At 38.1% G+C, this 23,718-nt stretch overlaps 1 protein-coding gene across 1 annotated transcript in view; it reads right to left on the bottom strand.

Annotated features, from left to right (window-relative positions):
* Positions 1-23,718, bottom strand: part of DPP10 (dipeptidyl peptidase like 10) — an 833,411-nt gene that overhangs the window by 453,889 nt on the left and 355,804 nt on the right. The window contains exon 4 of the mRNA XM_003405871.3: positions 2,398-2,492. Coding sequence (XP_003405919.2) covers positions 2,398-2,492 — 95 coding nt within the window. The remainder of the gene's footprint in view (positions 1-2,397; positions 2,493-23,718) is intronic.

Here is a 23,718-nt window from a genome sequence, read left to right as displayed (position 1 = left end):
AGAGCAATTGACAGTCTGTTCCACAGGTGGCCCATGGCCTTGTTCTAACCGATGACATCAAGCTTTCCATCGTCTCCTTGCATAGATGTAGTCAGTTTGATTCCTGTGTTTTCCATCCTGTGAGGCCCATGTGTATACTTACCATATATATTGTTGAAAAAAAGTTATCTGCAATGAATAAATCGCTGGTCTTGCAAAATACTGTCATGTGATCTCCAGCTTGGTTTCTATTGCCAAGGCCACATTTTCCAGCTACCAATCCTTCTTTGTTTCCAACTTTCACATTTCAATCACCAGCAATTATCAACTTATCTTGATCGTATGTTTGATCAATTTCAGACTACGGAGTTGGTAAAAATCTTCAATTCCTTCATCTTTGCATTAGTGGTTGATTTGTAAATTTGAATAATAGTGGTATTAACTGGTCTTGTATGGGTATGGATATTATCCTATCACTGGCAGCATTGCACTTCAGGACAGATCTTGAACTGTTCTTTTTGACAATGAATGCAACGCCATTCCTCTTCAGTTTGTCATTGCTAGCACAGTGGACCATATGATTGTCTGATTCAAAATGGCCAATTAATGGATGTTTGCAACTGTTTCTTCTCATTTTGAATCATGCCACATCAGCAAATAAAGGTCCTGAAAGCTTGACTTCATCCAAATCATTAAGGTTGACTCTACTTTGAGGAGGCGGCTCTTTTCCAGCCGAATTTTGAATGCCTTCCAACCTGAGGGGCTCATCTTCTGGTACTATTTCAGGCAATGTTCCACTGCTATCCATGAGGTTTTCACTCACTAATTTTTTTCAGAAGTAGACCACTAGGTCCTTCTTCCTAGTCTGTTTTAGCCTGGAAGCTGCACTGAAACCTGTCCCCCATGGGTGACCCTGCTGGCATATGAAATACTGATGGCATAGTTTCCAGCATCACAGCAACCCGCAAGACACCAAAGTACGAGAATCTGGCCTATGCATGGTACCATAGGGCTTAAAAAGCACTAAACAGACACTGAAAAAAAATAACATAATTAAGAGCCAGAGAGAAGACCTCTTTAACCTGTATGAGGGAGTAAGTAATAAGGAACAGTCACAGAACAGAATGTGTACTGAGTGTCTATAAATCTAAATGCTGGGCTATCTGAAGCCCATAGTCCTCATGGAAACATTTCACTTTATGATTATAAATAAATGTATTTTTTGTTCCCCAAACTTATTTTATGTAATATCAATTCACTTTGACTAATTAGCAAACCTCTAGCATAGCCTCTCATCGCTACCACTTCTCTTGCTTAATGCCTGCTATCTTTTTGTCAAGAGTTTCTTTTCCATCGATTTCTGCATCTCTCAGTGATTCCACAGCCCCTTCTTTAGTATCCCAGTGGACCACCTGATTAATAAATAACAGTTACAGCAGTCCTAGTCCAGCTTTTCAACCTTGCCAACCTATAATAAACATGAAGATTAAATATCTATTCCAAATTTATAAGCAGGAGTATGTAGTTACTCATTTTGCTCACTGTTTCAATTTGTATAGAACATCTTCTGAACTCACCTAATAAGCAATATATTGGGCCTTTGTTTACAAAAGTTGTAACTTCACTGTAAAATATTGAATATATACACTACATTTATCAGTGTTTAATAGCTAGATTCTGAACAATTTTAATATTTAATTCACTATGACTTATTCATTATGACTTATGACTCATTTAAGTAATCATAGATAAATCTCCAGCCCTTAAGAGGACTGGATATCAAATGTGATTACCAAGAAAGACAATTTTTACATTTTTTATAACAGCACTATAAATAAATTCAGACATTAAAACATCTCTAGTCTACGTAATGATTCTGGAAAAGGAAAACACTGGTGCAGCATTTTAAAATCTAAAAGTAAATCCCATCAACCCCAACAGTGGGCCAGGTTTAAACATCTGCCTTCTGTTTGATCCAGAAAACAACAGAATTAGAAAGCAGTCAGGAGGAATGAAAAGTTAAGGGGAAAACACAATCAAATATTAAAAAAAAAAAAAAGTTAAAGGAACGGGGAAGTTAATGATAACTTGGGCCAGGCTAAATAAAAAAAAAAAAAAAAAAAAAAACTTGGCATTTGTATTAATCTTACATAGAAGATAGTGGAAGACGCATGCATTGTAAGAGATTATTATTTCTGGAAACATCTATTTACTCTAAAGGGTGAACGCAGCTCACAGACAGCAAATGGCTCAGGTAGGTATTTTCTATCGATAGATCTACTGATTCTAACGGTATTCGAGCCCTAACTTTTTACCTGAAATGCTCTGCTACAGCTGAAGAATTGAAAGCTATGGGCACCCAGAGTGCTTTCCAAACAATACGGAAATGCAGAAAGTAATTAATTCTTCATTACTTACAAAAGTTGTGTTTTCCAATAATAATGTGGTAGCGTTTGTTTCTATATTCAGTTTAATGACATGTCCATTCTCGCTTTTATACACCACATCTGTATCTGCAACAACAAAGACATTAACATTTGACAAATAACATTGACTAGTTAATATAATAACCGTAGAGGAGAAAATACACATAATAAACAGACATGTTAGAACAATCATTGTTAGCCTCTAATAACCTAAGCAGGTTTCTGTGCTTGGCTCACATTATTCCTCCTGAATGATCAGGAAACCAGGCTCACACATGGTCTATTGTGCAATAAAAACAGGGTTAGTGAAAGGGTCATTCGAATTCCTGGTGTAACAAATGAAAATTAATTAAAATATGAGCAGTCTGCTGCCCATTCAGGGTTGAGAAAGAAGGGACAATGAAAAGTGCCTCCAGGTTCCAAAGTAAGCTGTTACTCATGAATGATCTAATGTTTTTTTAATTTTTAACAAAGGCTGCCAGTTGGCCATAATTCCTCACAATTCTAAGGTTACTAAAATTGAACCTTGCTCCCACAGACCTACCCATTTTTCTAGTCCTTTCACTACAGCTCAACCCCTGCTCAACCTCTTTCTCCTTGGAAATGAGAGTTTTATCTCTGGTATTTTATCTGGCTTGTGTGAGCACACAAGGAAATCTCTGAGGCTGTTAGCATAGACTGTATCTACTTTGTCAATTTTAAGAGAATGGTGTCCTCATTTATAAATAATTGCAAAGCCTCTGGACAACTGTTGATTTACATATTTTTGAGTTAAATTCAGCCATATTTGTCAGGAAATTAAATCATCTTAAGAATACCTGAGATGGAAAATATCACCTGGGAGGAAAATTGTCAAAAAGGACACTCAAAAGCTAAAAAGTCACCTAAAATTAGGTAAAGGAAAAATAGCCAAATAAAACCATTTATGAAGGTCTTGAGCGTTTTCCTTTTCTAATGATGATAATCTTTCCAGTTTTACTCAATTCTAATCATTTTCATGGTATTATACCTCCCTAACCCCTTCCCTGGCGTTGCAGTGGTTAAGAGCTCAGCTGCTAACCAAAACATTAAGAGTTCAAATCCACCAGCCGCTCCTTTGAAACTCTATGGGGCAATTCTACTCTGTTCTATAGGATCTCCATGAATTGGAATATAATGCATGGCAACATATTTGGTTTGGTTTTAGAACCCCTTGCCCAATAAACCCTGGTGGTGCGGTGGTTAAAGCATCAGGCTGCTAACTGAACACTTGGGGGTTCAAATCCACCAGTCATTCCACGAAGAAAGATGTAGCAGTCTGCTTCCATAAAGATTACAGCCTTGTAAACCCTATGGAGTAGTTCCTCTCTGTCCTATAGGGTCGCTATCTATCAGAATCAACTCAATGACAATGGGTTAATCCCTGCTCATGCTTGGAAGAAAGACAATATTGAAGGGAATTGGGTCCACCATTTACAGTGAATGAGTTTATATAAATTACAGTCTCTCAGAGCCTGAATGATTTCACCTGTATAATAGGAAAGCAAGTACTATATGGTGGGTTATGAAAATTAACTTCAATAACATGTGGAAATGTCTGACACTTTTGATGGAGCAAGATTTTCTGACCCTTTCTCTAAGTATACCAATATTATAATCAGTAATATCTAGAAGCTATATAATGAGAAGCAATCAACATGAGCAAAACTGCCATAATTTTTTTTTTTTTTTCCCACCCCATTACAACTTCTATTAGAGTCAAAAATAGCCTCTGAGCTGGACACAGGGAGCAATCGTTCTCCTTGACCCTATTCTTTGGGGCAGTGACATGCTAGAACTGTGACTGGCGGACAAGGAAAGACAGTGTTTTAAGAAAGGAAGAAAAGACACAAGGGATTTTGAAGTTACTATCTGATGTGGACTATATGAACTGAAAGGCTTATGTGATCAGTAAAATAAGGCCTTCTATAGGGTCGCTATGAGTCAGAATCGACTCGACGGCACTATCATGTGAAGTAGTGGTTAAGAGCTATGGCTGCCGACCAAAAGGTCAGCAGTTCAAATCGACCAGGTGCTCCTTGGCAATCCTATGAGGCCAGTTCTACTCTGTCCTATAGGGTTACTACAAGTCAGAATTAACTCAGTGGCAACAGGTTTGGTTTTGATCATCTTCTGAACTTTTGTCATTAGCTATATATAAGTAAGTTAGGTTCTCGTACTTGCCTATTGTCCTTCCTGATGGTACAAATAATAAATATTTATTTTGAAGTATATTCCTTTCCTTTCCTCTCTTCCCCTTCCCTCTATCACGCCTTTATGATCACAGCTCAACAGTAACATTGCTCGCCTGTGTTCCTCGTTTGGTCTTGTCAGCTGATTCTGGTCTCCTGCCTTTGTGCTCTCAATCCATGCCTTCTGTGTCCAATACTCCAACTTCTCCCTTGCGTTCTAACCTCCATTTCCTCTCTGCTGCTTTTCTTGATATTCTCAACTCTGGACTACTACGTGACTATTACCATCACAGGTTAGCAAGAAGAGCTAAAGCACATGCTAACAAATGACTCTTAATGCTATTTTCTCAATAAATTAAGAGAAAGTGGATTTTCCCTCTTCCACTGCACTTTGTGGATAAATAGAGGAAAAAGCTACTCAATGAGTGGTTCCTCCCCCAGGAGACAAGCACACTGCCGAATCCTAACTAGAGATGAGGCCTGAGGTCTTAAGGAGAAAGCTGAGCTGAGAGCAGCTTTAGCATGGATGGCGGTTTCTCTTCAGTGGAAGAGATGGAATAGCTCGTGGCCCCATAGTCTCCACTTTTGGGAAAAGAAAACCCTAAGAGGGTAGTGGATTGGGATAGGGGCAGAAGAAGCAAAGTTAACCCTTATTTCCCTTAGAACCAAAGTAGGAGGAAATGAAGTTTTCTAAGAAGACAAGTCTACACATGGTATTGGTTTTTTTTTTTTTTAAGACAATTTTGCTGGATAATTTTTTGAATTTGAGAAAAATCTACAGAGATTTGAAATCTATAAATACCTTTAGATCTGTACTACCGCAAATTTTACCGTTACACTCTCCACACTGCATACTTTTTTAAGTTCAAGTGTAATTCTCTAGCTTAACATTTTGTAAAGATTTTTTTTCATGAATCCATTATTTTAAAAGCAGCTAAGCACTGAGTAGTATCTGTGTAACTTTTTTGCCTTTACCAAGCCCTTTAAAGTCTGTTCTTTAAAATCTGGTCTCCTGGGTCTCCTATTTAGCCTCCTTCACTGTTTGATTTATATCACTAGTGGAATCTCAGGGTTGTGAAACTTGTCTTACCAGGTTAATAAATTATTCTCTGGTGCTATATTTCAAACCCACCTACCTTGTATTTTATTTAATATTAGGTAATGAAATATGAGTGAATCAGATCAATGAGCAGAGTGCATTAGCACAGGAAGATTAAGATAGGTGTGCTTGAGACAGTCTCAAAATGCAACATTATGCATGTCTCTACAGGACTGTCACTCAATAATCTTTCCTCCTTTTCACCTCATTGAAAGTTAAGAGTCAATTATCCTGAACACATATTTAGTTTGGTCATTTTATTTTTTAAATGAAAAGGTGTTATAGGATAGTCATGTCCTAGTCTATTTATCCTGAGCTCGAAGCATGCATTTTCTGTCAGCTGTTCCCCTAAATGATTACTGCTGTCATTTCTGTTCAATCTTTTTTTTTTTTTTCCTTCCATTTTTTGGCCAATGAAAGGAAAAACATAGTATTATAGCTTTGTTTAGATCTTTCAGGTAAATATAACCTCATATTTTCTACCTTTTCCACAAAAAGCAGACAGTAAAGCATTCACAGTACAGTTCAGTTCTCAGTGTACTAGGGAAACTGAGAACAGAGATATCTGCAGTCACCTGAACTATCAGGTCCAAGAACTAAGGCAGCCTACATCAAAGTGATTTTACGATTTGTTCTAGGAAGTTCCTGCCCATGAAGATAAGGCTGTAAATTAGTACAGAATATTCATTTCTCTCTTTTTTTTTTCTTTCCAGAAACTCACTGAAAATTAATTTATCTAAAACATAAATTCCTAAAACAAAGAAAATTGCTCAATTATCAAGTAGTTATTTATTAACAAGACTCGCTTTCAGATGCTTGCCTCTCTGTATCCACTCATCCAAAAATAGTTTTATCAAAAAACACCCAAACCCAGGGGTGGATTATCCAACAGGCAAGGCAAGCCCAGTGAAACCTATGGGATATTGTCGTTACAGATTACTGAGTAAGCACAAGTAAGCCTGTGCTTACCTTTTTTATTGAGTAATCAGTCCCTGCACAGATTCAACAAGATCCAAACATTGAAAGATCTGTCTTAACCACTCAATTCTAGATCCCCAAACAGTGTACATATGCCATTTCTCCATCCTACCTTCTGGGCACTCTGAGACCCTGTCAAAATGTTGTTCTCCCTAAATACAATAGGTAATAAGTTCATCTTTGCTAACTAGTTTCTTTTGGGGGTTTTCTAGGAAGTTGACATTTGACATAACCTCCTTCCAGAATTGTCCATAGAAGCGAGGATGGTGAGACTTTGTTTTTTGCACTTTGGTCATGTTATCAGGAGGGACCAGTCCCTAGAGAAGGACATTGGTAAAGTAGAGGGTTAACGAAAGAGAGAAACCCTCAGCAAGATGGACTGACATAGTGGTGGCAACAGTGGGCTCAAGCACAGCAACAATTGTAAGGATGGCACAGGACCAGGCAGGCAGTTGTTGGTTCTGTTGTACACAGGGCCTCTATGAGTCAGAATGGACTTGATGGCACCTAGAAACAAAAACAACCTGTATATATACATTACCTATACACACACACACACACACACACACACATATACATATGACATATGTATATGTAATTAGGTGTTGTTGGTCTTAGTATTGATAGTAAGTATGCATTTAATAATGACATAATAATTTACCTTTTCAGTATTTCAAAATTATCTACCTATTTGGAACTGACTCATAAATCCTTTAAAATGATGTCCTAGAATTTTCAAAAAATTGAAAACAAATCCTGGTAAGTCATCTTTTTGAGACTTTTTTTCTTTTTTCTTTTAATTTTGTTGAAAACACACACACCTAAACACCTGCCAACACCACAATTCCACATTTACAAGTCAATGACACTGGTTACATTTTTCATGTTGTGCCGCCATTGTCACCATCCTCTTCCACAGCGTTCCACCATGAGCACAACTTCCACGCCCACAAATAAACACTTCCCCTTGCCTCCTATCGCCCGCTCCTGGTAACCATTAATAATCTTTGGTTTCTATATATTTGCTTATTTCCTGTAAGTGAGATCATACAGTGCTTATCCTTTGGTCCCTGACACACTTTAACCCAGGCATTATTTCCATTTTTTACATGTAAAATTAAATTTCTATAGCATCCCATGTTTTAAAAAATTATGCACTCACACAATAAAATTGTTTAAAAATGTTTAATTAAAAGCAAACAGTATGTTGATTATCACAGAAAATGCTCAAATAAATTTAAGAATTTGTTAAATAACAGAGTTAAGATTTTATTCATTAATTAAACATATGGTCAGTCTAGAGTCTTGAACTAATTGAAATGCAAAGGTCCCTTCATAAATCTGTTTTAAAACACTGTTCACAACTACACACAACTTTCCTCACTTTTTATAGTACCAGCCTCCATATATTGGCTTGAGAAAATTGAGGCCATTAGATATGGTTTCATTGTTCTTTTTCTCTACCTCAAACTCTCTTTCCAGACACACTCTCCTTTTTCCCCAGATTTCTTAGAAGAGGTAACCTTTCTCCTTTGCAAAAGAGGGCTCTATTTTGTAACTAACTTAGTATCTTCCGAACTCTTAAATATCTTTCATTTCTGCTTCCTCTATGCCAGCTACATGTACTTTTCATGGTGTATATAGTTCTTTATATGAAAAAAATAATAATATTTTTTTCATTCATTCAACTCTTCCGCTCTGTCCCTGGCTCTTTCCTTTCCCAATCATTCTCAACAAACCTTTGGAATAAAGGGTCTCTGCCTTATTCTGTGTGCTGTTCTCCATCCCTCCCCCTGCAATGCAGCCGAGGGCCTCACTTTCCTGAAATTGCAACCTTCCAACATCACTGCTGACCTGCAATAACCAGATTCAGTGTGGCCATCTCCCATGCTTAATCTCCACCTCCCTCAGCTCTGCAGTATATGACAATGACGAGGAACAGAAGGGTTCTGAAACCCTCTTTCCTCAACTTGAAACAAAGGTATTCTTCAAAGCTCAGCTTTGGGTTTTAATTTTTCCCAATAGTTTCTCTCTGAGCAATATTGATTCTTAACCTTTCCACTCAAGTACTGACCTCTCTCAAATGCCAGTGTCACATTTCCTGTTCTATGTTATACCGCAAAAATGTCTTGCAGATACAGACAATTCTGTAGACTAAAGTTTTAAGCTGCTATCTTTTTGGCTCCACCCTCCCTCCAGCTTCCATTTATACACACATCCTCACGCTCTTCCGTCTCAATCTCTTCAGCTCCTGTATTAATCATGTTCTTTATAAACTTTCACCTCGACAACTGTATTAATTTGTAAATGTTCTCTATACTTCTAGTTTCTTTCATCACACAGAACGAACTATTTTACACAAAATTTCATATTCTCTAATTTTCTCCAAAAACACCCATTGCTCCTTAATAATAAAGCATAAAAATTGAAGACTGACATGGAGGTTCTTCACTACTTGGCTTTAACATATTATTTCCCTATGTATTTATCTACTGCTGCCCTTTAAATTGTGATTTTGGCGAAGAATATTGAATACTCCATGGACTGCCAAAAGAATGAACAAATCTGTCTTGGAAGAAGTACAGCCAGAATGCTCCTTAGAAGCCAGGGTGGCAAGACTTCGTCTCACATACTTTGGACATGTTATCAGGAGGGATCAGGCTCTGGAGAAGGACGTCATGCTTCGTAAAGTAGAGGGTCAGCGAAAAAGAGGAGGATCCTCAATGAGACGGACTGACACCATGGCTGCAACAGTGGGCTCAAGCATAATAACAATCAAGAGGATGACACAGGACAGGGCAATGTTTTGTTCTGTTGTACATAGGAATGACAACTGACTCAACGGGAGCGAACAACAACAGCCCTATAAAAAAGGAGTCCTTGAGTGGCTCAAATGGTTAACACACTTAGCCACTAACAGAAAGGTCAGAGGTTCAAGTCCACCAAAAGCACCTAGGAAGAAAGACCTGGCAATCTACTGAAAATCAGCCATTGAAAATCCTATGGAGCACAGCTATACTCTGACACACATGGCATCACCATGAATATGAGTCAACTCCACAGCAAAAACTTTTTATAATAAAATAGTCCAGATCATTTTTTTTTTTTTTGCTGTTGTCCAAACATATTATACTTAACTCCAAACACAGATTTGTTTATGATATCCGCTACCGACAAATGCCTCAGGTCCTGTCGAGATTTTTTGTGTTTTTCAAAGCACTGTGAATTCCTAAGTCTTTTATAGTCTTCACTCCATATCTCCTTCTTCTGAACTCTTAGCATTGGTTGTCTGTTAGTTAATTAATAGTTAATCATAAAATTCTTTTCATCATCTTTTTTATTGTCTTTTTTATTTACTTTTGATGTGTTTGTTTAGGGTTTTCAATTATTTATCAACTCAAGAGATTATTTCTTGTTCCTTTGAGAACTGAAAACATGTGTACCCATACACTTTACTGTATACATTAACACGAGTTTACTATTCAACTGTCTGCTTTAATATGACTTTAACATTTCAGGAAATTCTTGCCAGGAAGATGAGGTTGCAAATAACATTTTTTTTTTTTTCTTCCCAGAAACTTCCTGCAAATCCATTTCTTGGGAAAATAGATTACTCAAGTAATGGTCACTAGGGTAAATATCTTTCTCAGAACAATATTTATAGCTCAACTAAATCACGTTTACTATTCAATTCAAAAACAACCCAGTTGCCATCTAGTTAATTCCAAATCGTGACAACCCTGTGTGCGTCAGAGTAGAACTGTGCTCCAGGGGTTTTTAAGTGGCTGCTTTTTCAGAAGTAGATTGCCAGGCCTTTTTTCTGAGGCACCACTGGGTAGACTTCAACCACCAATGTTATGGTTTGCATCCAAGCTCCTAACCATTTGTGCCACCCAGGGACTCCTACCATTCAACAGCCTCTCCAAAACCCTCACCCTCCTGAGTTTACCAATTCTAATCTCTAATGTCACAGGTTTTGCCCAGTTCTAATCAATTTTGCTCCTTGAAGCACCTGCCTTAAACCAGATCCCCCAAAACCTCATAAAGATCTGTTCTTTGCCCTTCTCTTTCCACGGGTGGCTCAGTCTGTCAAGACAGTGATCTCTTTTACAAAAGTAAGCAATCAGTTCACCTGTGCTTTATCTTGTTCAAGAGATTATTTTGTCGGTATTTTAGGTACAGCCAGCTTTCAACACTTTGTAATTTCTATTGTATACAATATGGCACCTAACCCATAGAAAGATCTCAACAAATATTTTCTGTCTGCTGCAAGATCAATTCTTTTGACCACATTTTTAGTTAAGCATTTCATTGTTATAACATTATTTAGAAATACATTTATCATTACCCTTGCTTGTGTGTATATATGTGTGTGAGTGTATATATATATATATATATATATATATATATATATATATGTAAAAATCCACTGCAGTTGAGTTGATTCTAACTCATAGCAACCTTATGGGACAGAGTAGAACTGCCCCATATGATTTCCAAGACTGCCACATTGTTCTCCCACGGAGCAGCTGGTGGGGAAGCTCATGGAGTGCCACCAGGGGTCCTCCCCCCCCGCCCCCCCAACACACGTTGAACTTAGTATGCTAGATTAGAGATTTGCAAACTATAGCCCATGGGCCAAATCTGCCCAGCCAATGCCTCTTTTTGTAAATACAGAACATAGCCACAATTACTTATTTACATATCTTCTACGATTGCCTTTGTACTGTAACACAAGACAGAGACCATATGGCTCACAAAGCCTAAAGTATTTACTCTCTGGCCCTTTAAAGAAAAAGTTTGACCATCGCTGTGTTAGACTCTAAATTGCTGGCCTCATTCAAAGAACATGTTTTTACTTACTATATTTATACTTGTTAATTCAGTCACTGATCACTGCAATGTCACTAGACAACAGTTCTTTTGGATTTCCAAAATATCTATACATTCTAAGTATCCACCACCTAACGTGGCCTCAAAAATATAGTTGCCTCAAAATGATTAGAATTCATAGTAAATAGGATGAAGTTTGTTGTACAAAATAAATATGTTTTCCTAAAAAGTAACTGGGAAAAAAGGTCATCTTTATTTAAAAACCCTTGTAATTGTAAGTAATCATCATTAATTCATATGAAATTGTCAATCTTGTGAATGGCAGTCGGCACTCTGTGTGATAAAAAGCCCTTTCAAGCCTAGATAATTGAGCAGTTGACGGCCACTCAACTAAATGATGGTTTTTTGATTTGTAGCTAAAATGTGAATAGTGGCAATTTTCACATGATCATTTAATTCTTTAGATTATTTGCAAAAAAGGTCATATAAGAAGAAAACAAAACCCCTCTCTAGAATTTCAAATATTTCTTACCACCAGAAGGTCTGTTTGCATAATAGTAGCTTAAGTACCAGTCTCCACTGATTCTTAACTTTCTCCAGTTGAAACCTACAGATGTCACTAGGGCTTTACCAAAAGCTTTCCTAACTTCAGACTCATCTACTCAGCTATCTTTGCTGGAGTGCTTCAGTCTACTGAAGTAGTCAGCAGGCAAAGGGAAGAGGTAAGCAGATTCACACTCACCCTGAGCATCTTATATAAAGTGAACATAAAGGGTGGGTCCCAAAGGTCTGCAAGTCAACACTGCAGTAACACATGCAGAGAACAGAGCCTATTTTGAAATAATACATAAATTGCAAAATACAGAGAAAAAAATAAGAAGTTAGGTAAATTTCAAATCACTCCTCCAGTTTAGTTTTGTCTATTATCTAGACACTAAATTCTCACTCTGAAAAGATGAGATTGGGCTGGTCTCACTCTCCAAATGTCCTTTTGGAGAATGAGCAGGTCACCAACTGTCCTGTTCAAGATAAAGGTTTCCTAATTTGGGGGTTCCGCTCCTGTAATGCACCTCCAGTGCAGGTGAAGGTACCATCCACTGCTCTCACTACATTGCCCTGCAGGGATTGTCTGTTGCTATGAGTATTAACAGGTCTTTGCTTTCACCAAGGCTCTCCTGTTTTCGGTCAACACACTTAAACATACACTTGCAATGTAGCAGGCAAATTTGCTAATTTGCAAGTAGTGTGGAGTCACAGCCCTTTCGCAGTTATTCACTTAAAAGACATCCTCCCTCAGTTTCAAACATCTCACCCCTTTCTTCCACTCCTAAATTTTAATTTCCACACCACTAATAAAATTGCCTAATATTGCCCAGTGATATTTCATTAACTCAGTCATAAATCAAATAATCTTTCATCCAACTTGTAAATCAGAAACTCAAAATGAAGTCTACATATCCAATTTGTGATTTGATCCTGCAAGGCTGACTATAATTTAAAGCTCTAAGTCCCAATATTTGAATATCTATTGGCATTTTTTTTTTTATTGGCATAGTGTTAACCATGCATCGTTTAGCTATTTTGAGTCACTTCCTGTATTCTTTATGGCCAGCCAATGCATTATGGTCAATTTCCAATTCCACTGACAAACATGTTTCCTCTTCTGTCTCTTTGACAAGGGTATGTCCTTCTTATCATGATGCAATGTCTTCCCATTGGTCTTTCAGTCGAATGGACAGGTGAATCCATTCCTTTGCCTCTCTAGTTTCAGCTGTTTTTCATAGGCAGGTTTTCTTACACTATGCAAATGCTTTTCTAGCCACGGTTAATATCAGCACAGCCAACAGGACAAAAGAAAAAGACACCAGGTGGGATTAAAGACAATAACTTTTTTTACTTCTTTTCTGATTTTAAAGTAACGTATATTCACTGTAGAAAATTTGGATAATGCAAACACATAAAGGAAATATAAATGTAAAAATTTGAACATGTTTCCTTATGAAGCACTCAGCTGAGATCATGATGCATATCGAGATTTAGGTCCATTTTTATTCTCTTCAAATTTTAGAATAGGTATTATACTTTCTCATTGATAATTCTCCAAAACTCCTAGTGTGTGTGTACGTCTGTGTGCCCAAATGCACGGGAATGTGTGTATTTTTTATTCCATAGTATAAACATAAAAATGGGATTTTTGGTTATTTTAAGTGCCTGGCACTCTTACCCCAAGCGGTCACTGAAAAAGGAAAAAATAAATTGAAACAAGGTTATTAGAGATACGGGGGGCAGGGGGAGGAAGGTAGCAATATCTGAAATATGGTATAGAAAACAGGAAATGTAGATGATGAAACCCTGAACACAGTTTTACAAAGTGGCACTGATGAATCTTGTTGTCTGACAAACTGAATTCACACATTTAAACAACAGATGCTGTGACTCTTTGACTGCATAGTAGCACGCTTTTATCGACTGCTGCATATTCCGGTTATATCTCTAGAGACTAAAAATTGATCGTTGCACTCTAGTAAGTATACAGTTGAACCGTAAGGTAATAACTGAATGGAAAATTGACTTAGTTGGCTACATTGGGAGTATTACGTGGATTTAAAGGGAAAAGGTATTGAAAGATGTGACAAAAGGAATGAATAATAATTCACATACTCAAAGATAATCAGAACCCCAGATGAATAACTGAAAATATAAAACACATTAAAATGCTTATAGAATAATAGTTATGGGAAATTACCAATATTGGAAAAGTACAGTTATTTCTAAGTCTAGTGGAAATGGTGCAATACCCATAGGCAATAGATTTTTGTTTTGGGGCTTGGATGAAATCACTTCTCAAGCATATTTAGTCTTTTTTATAGACCTAAAGACTGTGAGATAAACTCAGTTAATTAAAGGAAAATGCTGATGAGCCTCAAGTCATATAGTGGGTTTAATCATATTCTGCCATATGCCTGTAGAATGAAACATACAATGTTACCATTTTATACTTCAAGGTAAGTTCTCCTACCGAGAACAGTAAAGGACTATTTCAATTTCAAGTATCAGAAGTGCCAACCCAAAAAGGCTTCAACCAAAAAGTGATTTATTGTGTTTCTGGCTTCATCTACAACATGATGCAGGGGCTCAAAAGATGTCATCAGCGGTGCAAGTTCTAGTTCTCCACCAGTTTCTATAGTTATCGTTCAGATGAATCCATTAAGACAGGCTTTCTCTTCATGATCAAAAGATGGTTATAGCACCTCCAGGCCCTACAGACTTTCAGATTCAGGCCCAACAAGAAAAATAAAGAATCCCTTTACCTGGACTCTTGCTGTTCCCATTGGCCCCCAGTATTCATTCTTGCATCAGGTATTGCCTTAGAGGTATGCAATGCTCTAACAGGCAAAGCCTAAGTCTCATGAAAATTCTTGCAGTTAAGAGTAGGGTCAATGGTTCCCAAAACATAGTAACTAATGGTTGGGGATGAATTTATTTTTAAGAGAAAAATAGTTCCTGGATGCCTGAAGAAGGATTAAGGTTGAAAAAATGACACATATAATAGATGTCTGTTATACAATGTATGCGCATTAATGGTGATGGCTTTTATTTATGAAGAGTGTAATTTATAACAAAAACAATGTTTCTCCAACCTAACCATAAACTGGCATTTCTACATGCAGAAAAGTGCAACACAAATAAATGTGTGTGTGTTTGTGTATGTGGTAGGTATTTGATGGTAGAAGAATGGATCCATAATAAGAAACATATCCTAGTAATTATTAAAATTCTGAGCAGGTTTTGCTGTTTGTCTGGGGTCCTGCCATCTATTTAGGTCGTTTCTCATGAAGAAAAATAATTTTGCCTGAAATCTCAAGACTTTTGCAGCCCATTAGGGAAGCTTGCCAGAAGATATGTGTGTTTTTTCCAGGATGTATACTCAGAGGTTTAATCTACTGAGAGGGGAAAAAAACATGCTGGCAACAGAGCAGTCTGAGACTGCTGAGGAGATACAGACGTGTTCCCTGAAAGAATCACAAATCTCCACCAAAAGTGTGAGTTTCCTGTTGAGCTGTTAAGAGTCATCAGATTTGCCAAGGAATAGACCAAATTCAAAAGTAAGTCCTGCCAATAAAGATAAACGTTAAACATACTATTTAAAATCAATCACTTAGTATTATACCACCAACTAAGTAGGCTTTTTATTACTGTAATTGTTTTTCTCAATCCACTGATCCGACCCCACTTCTGAAAATGATTAACCAAGTCCTCCCAACTAAACATTGTAGGCAAGGTCATGTCCTCTCCCTCCATGAATTCTCTTGAAAGAAATTTAGTCATCTGTATATACATACATAAAATATGTGTATGTATATTTAGTGCAACCCAAAAAATAAGCATGTGTTTTAGAGACTTGAGATGAAATCACAAAATTGGACACTTCCATTTCCTAAGTATTTAATTTTGGATCTGATTACCTGTGATTCACTTTTCCTACCTGCAAAATGAAATAGCACATATCCCATATAGGGTGTTTGAGCATTAAATACTATAATGCATAGAAAATGCAGTATCTAGCACAGAATTTGTGCCCAGTAAGTGATCCTGGGTATGATGATTATGGAGGTAATGCTGTTTACGATAATGATTTAATTAGGATTTTCTTCATTCTCCATATCACCTATATTCCATCCTTACAGTTATCACATTGGCATTAACCATCAAGAGGAAGTGTACTCTTCTATCAGATAAGCAAAATTCATATTTTTAATCTTATTTACCACATTATCTAGAATAGAACTAACTATATAGTTGACATTTATGTGCCTCGTTGAATTAAGGTCAAAATATTCCCATTTTTAGCATGTGCAATTACTACACGTGTTTGATGATAACCAGGCAAGAAGAACACAATGAGCTCCCAAAGGATAATTGTTGTTGTTAGGTACAGTCAAGTCAATTTTCAACTCAGAGCAACCCCATGTGACACAGTAAAACAGCCCCTTAGAGTTTTCTAAGCTGTAATCTTTACAGGGGCAGACCACCATGTCTTCCACCTGCAGAGCAGTTGGGTGGGTTAGAACTCCTAATCTTTTGCTTAGCAGCCGAGCATTTAACCACTGCATAAACAGGGCTTCTTAAAGGATAATTACCACCGCTCCCTAATAATAAGGAGGAGAAAAAATAGGAGATTAAGGTCAAAAGGCAATGATGGCTTTTGCTTCAACCATCAAATATAATTTAGACAACTCAAGAGGAGAAGAAAAGTCTATTTATTTAAGTAACAATATAACATTGACTAAAGTGTACACTCGGTTGTAATATGTTCATTTTATCTCAACAAAGCCTCTGATTTGATTTTGTTTTGTTTTGTTTTAAAAAAAGTAGATCAGAAAAAAGGGAATGATGATCAAAAAGGGAAATACATTCCTTAGATATAAAACCAAAACTATCAGTGAAACAGAAGATGAAACATATGACCTATTTACCTATTTATTCCAAACACTCAAAATAAAGCTAAAATCTTCACCAGCTTTGAAACAAAAATAATTTGTTCTCCTATTATGGTTGTTGTCTGTAATTCATGTACTTTGCTTTGAATCTTCTCATCCTTACTTTCATTACTGAGGGCTCTACACATAGCAGATCCTGAGTAAGCTATTAATATTTAATATAAAATAGTCATATATATGTATTAGATTATTATTAGTGATTGAATCGTGTCCCCCATAATAAGATATGTTGAAGTTCTAACCCTTGGTACCTGTGAACGTGAACTTTGAAGACATTATCCGTATATGCTACAGTATACTATGGCAAACCAAGCAAAAAAAACCAAACCCATTGCCATCAAGTCGATTCTTACTCATAGTGACTCTATAGGACAGAGTAGAACTGCCCCATAGGGTTTCCAAGGAGGACCTGGTAGATTTGAACTGCCAGCATTTTGGTTAGCAGCCTTAGCACTTAACCACTACGCCACCAGTGTTTCCATACTACAGTAGGGTGGGTCCTAACCCCATCCTAATGGAGACATGGAGAGTTAGACAGAAGGACAGCCATGTGACTGTGGAGGCAGACGCAAGTCAAGGAACACAGACGATTGCCAACAGCCAAGAGAAGCTAGGAGGGAGGCATGGGACATTTTCCTTTCAGAGCCTCAGAAGAAACCGATACCCTGATTCAGACTTCTAGCCTCCAGAACTGTGGGACAATAAATTTCTGTTCTTTAAAGACACCAACTTCGTGGTATTTTGTTGTGGTAGCTCTAGGAAACTAAGACAGTTATTTAATTGCTTTATCAGTAATTTCCACCCATTGTTTCAATAAAAGAGCTCTGACAATAAAGTGGATGCATAATCAGCTCCCAAATACTTTGAAGAGCTGGGAGGAACCGAGGAGGTCATCTTGCCCAGTTCCTTCATTTTGTCAATGGGAAGACAAAGCCACAGAAAAGTAAGGAGAACACAGTGCTGTATCAGGATTAGCATTCCAAGTTCAGTCCAGTATTTCCATACTTGCTACCTCTTTTTTTTTTTTTCCTTAATTGCTGTAAATACACATATAACTAACCATTTCCCATTTCAACCTTCTTTATATGTACAATTCGGTGGCATTTATCATGTTCATCATGTTGTTAAACCATCACCATTATCTGTTTTCCAAACTTTTCTATTACCCGTAACAGAAGATCGGGGTCCTCTAAGCAAAGGTGCGCTCTTTCCCCCTCTTTCCTGCCCGTCCCCACTAACTATTAATGAACTTTGGTCTCTATATACTCGCCCATTTTAAATATTTCACTTAAGTGGCATCGTACAATATTTGTTCTTTTGTTACCGGCTTACTTCACTCAGCATAATGTCTTCAAGCTTCATCTATGTTATGCTGTAGCATCTATGTTGTAAAACTGAATCAGGACCTCGTTTCTCTTTACGGATGAGTAATATTTCATTATGTGTGTATATAGCACATTTTGTTTATCCCTTACCTGTTGATGGGCATTTATTTAGGTTGTTTCCACCTTTCGGCTATTGTGGATAGTGCCTCAGTGAACATTGGTGGACAAGTCTCTGTTTCCTGCTTTCAATTCCTTTGAGTATATACCTAATCCACTGCTGTGGAGTCGATTCCCACTCATATAACCCTGTAGGGCAGAGTAGAACTGCCCTGTAGGGTTTACAAGGCTATACCCTTTATGGAAGCAGAGTGCCACATCTTTCTCCTACGGAGTGGCTGCTGAGTTCAAATCACCGACCTTTTTAGTCAGCAGCTGAGTGCTTAACCACTGTGCCACCAGGACTCCTGAGTATATACCTAAAAGTAGAATTATTGGATTACAGGGTAATTCTGTGTTTAACTTTTTGAGGAACTGCCAACCTGTTTTCCACAGTGGCTATACCATTTCATAATCCTACCAGCAACTGATGAGAATTTCAATTTCTCCACAAGCTCACCAACACCTGCTATTTTCTGTTTTTGTTTTGCTTTTAATCACGGCCTCTTAGTGGGTGCGTAGTGGCTATCTCTTAACTATTGATTGATGCTTCTGCTATTTCCTCAGGCTGACCTTCCAACCTGTACATTCTCTTCCCTTTCCACTGAGCTTCAAGCTTTCATTAATGTGGTTTATAAAGCTAAAGAGTCACTAGTAAGTCAAAACTCTCTGGTGAGCTGTGCCTTAGATATGTTATGACATAAGGCATCTTCCCTACTACTGCCCCCAAGGTGGCCTCCGTTGACCCACAGTGGTCTGTTGAAAGAGGGGCACAGCAGCGGTCCACCTGTATTTTTCGGATGAGTACACCAATGAAAAAATTACAGGGGGCAAACATGAAGCAAGCAGGCGCTGAGAGCGTTCTCTACAAACATATCCACGCTTTGCTTTCTAACTTAGACACGGTCCACCGTTTACATTATTTATCTTACTAAAAACATTGTAGGTTTTCTTGAATCCTCCATCGCTTGCCATCCCTCTAAACATGAGGTTCCCCCCTCATGCTCAGCATCATATCTAATTCAAGCCACCTGTTTGCACAGACGGCAGCTTGCTCACTTTCACGCGAGAGCTAAAGATCCAGCCTGACAAAGCACAAGAGTTAAACTGTCACTTTGCTTTGCTTTTCAGGTTTTAAAGTGAGTTAAGAATCACGGAGAACAGATGTCTCTCCTTGAGCATTTCATTTCACTGTTTTTTTCCTATGATCATGTTTTAGAAAACAGGATATGCAATTCTTTGCACATTATGTTTCTGTTTCAGAAAAAAATGAACCTTCCTCATCCTCTTTGTAATATGACACTTGCTGTACACACCATTAGGCAGATAGCAGCACAAACTGCAGACCCTGCCTGGCTCCCCCTGCATTTTACTTTCGTAACATCCGCTTTGAGGAATGGTTGGAAGCACAGATACGATAAAATAGTAGATAAACGACCCTCACAGATACAGATAAGATGTAAAAAATAAACACAATATATTGTCCTTATCAAAGCAGTCTGAGACAGCAAACAAGTAACAAGATAATACATACAATGTTTAGAGTTGTCAATCAGCTATGTGTTTAATGTTTACCATGTTCCCCAGAAATGTGAAGGGGAGAGAAAGGGGGAGAAAAGCCTAGTCAGAAAGACAAAACAAAGTTATATGGTACAATAAAAAACAAACTGTTTTTTAACATCTACAATGTGAAAGGTGTTTTGTGAGACATTTATGCTCACCTCATTTAATTCTCACAATGGCCTTGTTTGTTGGTGGATTATCCTCTTTTTAGATAAGAGAAATTGGAGTCTCAGCGAACTCAATTAACTCGACTAAGATCATACAATTAAGAGAGTGGTAGAGCCAGAATGCTGAGGGGAGACAGGATTTAATAACTATTTGATAATGTGAGCTGTAATAGCTATGGCCTGTCTCTGTCCCCTTCTAGCACACAGCCCGCAGATGCTGGCTGTATCCTGACCTGCAGCACGTGGTGGCAGAAGCTGAAGGGGAAGATTCTGTCCTCCGAGTATCAACATTTGTTCTATGAAGGGAAATAAATGAGGTCTGAACATGTTAAACTCAGGTGCCATGTTATATTTATTAAATATTATTTTATTTGTAATGGCTGCAAAATATTTCATTGTGCCAAACATACATAGCTGTTGTAGTCTTTGAATCCATTGCAATTCATGGTGACTCCATTTGTTTTCAAGGCTGTGACTTCTCAGAAGCAGATCACCAGGCTGGTCTTCCAAGGTGCCTCTGAGTGGGTTTCGAACCACCAACTTTTTAGCTAAAGTCAAGCACTTAACTGTTGGCACGAACCAGGGACTCTGTGCCACCACATCCAAACTAAAACCAAACCCGCTGCGGGAGAGTCGTTTCCAACTCAAGAACAGAGTAGAACTGCCCAGTAGGGTTTCTAAGGCTGTGCTCTTTACAGAAGCAGGCTGCCACATCTTTCTCCTACAGAACAGCGGGTGGGTTCAAATCGCCAATGCTTTTGCTAGCAGGTGAGCCCTTAACCACTGTGCCTCCAGGGATCCTTGTGCCACCACATAGTAATTACTAATTGTTTAATGGTTTACTGTTGATTACACTCCTTTGTAGCAACAGAAATAGGTCCTAACACTTCATTACCAAAACCAAAACAAACCCACTGCCATCGAGTCAATTTCGACTCATAGCAACCCTACAGCACAGAGTAAAACTGCCCTGTAGAGTTTCCAAGGAGCCCCTGGTGGATTCGAACCTCTGACTTTTGGTTAGCAGCCATACACTGAACCACTACGCCACCAGGGTTTCTGACACCTCATTAAATGCTGCAAATAATAAAAACTGTACCTTCAGATGGTTATCCACATATTTATAGAAGTACAAGTTCATGAAACTGTATTTCTTTCATATAATTTTTTCATTGCTTATGTTTATTTTATGTGTTTTCATGATCAGGTTTAATATTTCCTAAAAGAGATAAACCTATTTTAATGCACTATTACTAAAGTGGGGCAGGAAGTGTTTGGGGGCCATTTTCCACAGAAACTGTGGCGTTTTTAGAAGTGTATATCACCAAACCAAACCTATTGCTGTCAAGTCGATTCTAACTCACAACGACCCTATTTGTGTGGAGTAAAAGTTCACTCCACAGTGCTTTCAAGACTGTTACCTTTCAGAAGCAGAGAGTGAGGACTTTCTTCTGAGGCACCTCTGGGAGAATTCAAACCACGACCTTTTCGGTCAGTAGTTGAGTACCATTTATACCACCCAGGGACCCTTGTGTATATCACAGTGAAGCCTAAATATAAAAGAAAAACAAAACTCCATAGATAGATAGATAGTCCCCCAGTCCCTCTCATCAAGGGCCAAGCTCCTCTCTTGCCCAGGTGCTGGAAAGCCTCATTGGTATCCTTTCTTGCTGGCTGGGGAAAGTGCTAATGGCCCTCAGATTGGCCAGTCTTACCCAGCATTGCCCCAATTGCCAAACACTCATGGAATTCCTATTCCTTCAGGGAAAGGGATCTCCTCCTATTGTTATAAATAAAACCAAGTCAAAGAAAAGTAAGAAGATATAATGTATTCCAAAATGTGCTCCAAGGGTGCTAACATGAATTTCACTAAAAAAAGGGTTTCCAGGTAAAAAGTTTGCTAATTTTTAAACAAAGCAAACCATGGTTGTTCCTTTATATTTACTGCAGTGTTCTTCATGGTCTTTACTATGATGGAATATTTCAGATAAACACAATTGTAATTCCCCCCACCCTGTTATTTGTGTGTGTGTGTGTGTGTGTCTTTTGTTGTTGTTGCTGTTGTTTTGTTTTGTTTTTAGTGATGGCTACATTTGTTAACATTTCATAGAAATCACTGCACACCATTCTTGGGGCATATTGCCAAGTATAATTTGCATTTATGGGAAAAGATATTTTTAACTCCTTGAAGACATTCTTTATCTAATAACCATTTTGCATAATCTAAATTAATCAATTACCAATGGGAGATACGATTGTGTTCAAAGGTCACGACCAAGATATGGCTGGTTCTTATGCTTCCAGAATCTCTGCGGCTGAATAGCTAAAAAGCCCAGGTCCATGTAGTTCTCTGGAGTCTCTTCTAAGTCATGCCTCTGTGGGATGAACTCACCCTTCTCTTTTTATATGTCATCCTTGCTTCAGTTTTAACAGCAGTCTGATGATAAGATTTTGACTTCTGAGAGAAGAAAAAGCTTCACTTAAGTCTTGAGAAGAAACCTAGGTGGTCTATTGCAACTTAAGAAAGAGTTCCACTTTTGTAGTTATGGACATTCAGTGAATAATATAGCAGTGTCTTAGTCTTGGTTCTCTAGAGGAGCAAAATCAGTGAAGCATATGTATATATATATATATAAATATACAAAGAGAGAAATTTACTTGAAGGAAATTGTTCATGCAGTTGTGAGGAAATGGCTCATACGATTGTGGAGGCTGGCAAGTCCCAAATCCGTGGGTCAGGCAGCAGGCTGAAGACCTCTGCTGGCTCCTGTTGCTGCAGGGGTTGAAGAATCCAAAATCTGCAGGTCAGGGGGCAGGCTGGAGGCCTCTGCTGGCTCACAGGGTTGCAGGGGATGCAACATCCAAAATCTGTAGGCCAGGCAGCAGTCTGAAGATTTCTGTGTCCCAAGGATTTGGAGATCAGGTGATGAGAAGAGTGTAGGGTCGAGAAAGAGAGCGAGTTTTGCCAGAGCATCCATTTATACACTGCAGCAGGTCATATCCCAAAGGGAACTCCCCTTTCAACTGATTGGCTGCTCATATTAGATCACAAAATGGAGGTTGATTACATAAAACCAAAAAACGATACCCGCTGATGTCAATGTCAGGTTGATTCCGACTCATACAGCCTAGTATACACATAACATTAACCATCACAAGCAGTAAAGCAGCTGGTTTTTCTTGGTTTTTAACTCTTTACAATTGCTATTTCTTTTGTATGATGACCTATTTAAGGAACCTCAAAAGGTATAGTGATCACTAAATAATGACATGATTTAACCAGTTCCGAGTTCAAGGCCATAATATTATCTAACAGCACCCTGAAATCCAACTGTACTTCCAACAGAACTTTCCACCCCAGTACTCACATACCAACCCCTTAGGAATCCAAAAGCCCCAGGTTCTCATTGAGCCTCCAGCTCTTCAGCAAGATATTTTCTCTCTTTCTTCCACCGGAAGGGAATCAGTGATAGGCCTGCCT

Source organism: Loxodonta africana, chromosome 6, assembly GCF_030014295.1.
Source record: "Loxodonta africana isolate mLoxAfr1 chromosome 6, mLoxAfr1.hap2, whole genome shotgun sequence".
Lineage (NCBI taxonomy): Eukaryota > Metazoa > Chordata > Mammalia > Proboscidea > Elephantidae > Loxodonta > Loxodonta africana.
Note: the sequence above shows the minus strand (reverse complement) of the source record. Positions and strands in the feature narration are given on the sequence as shown.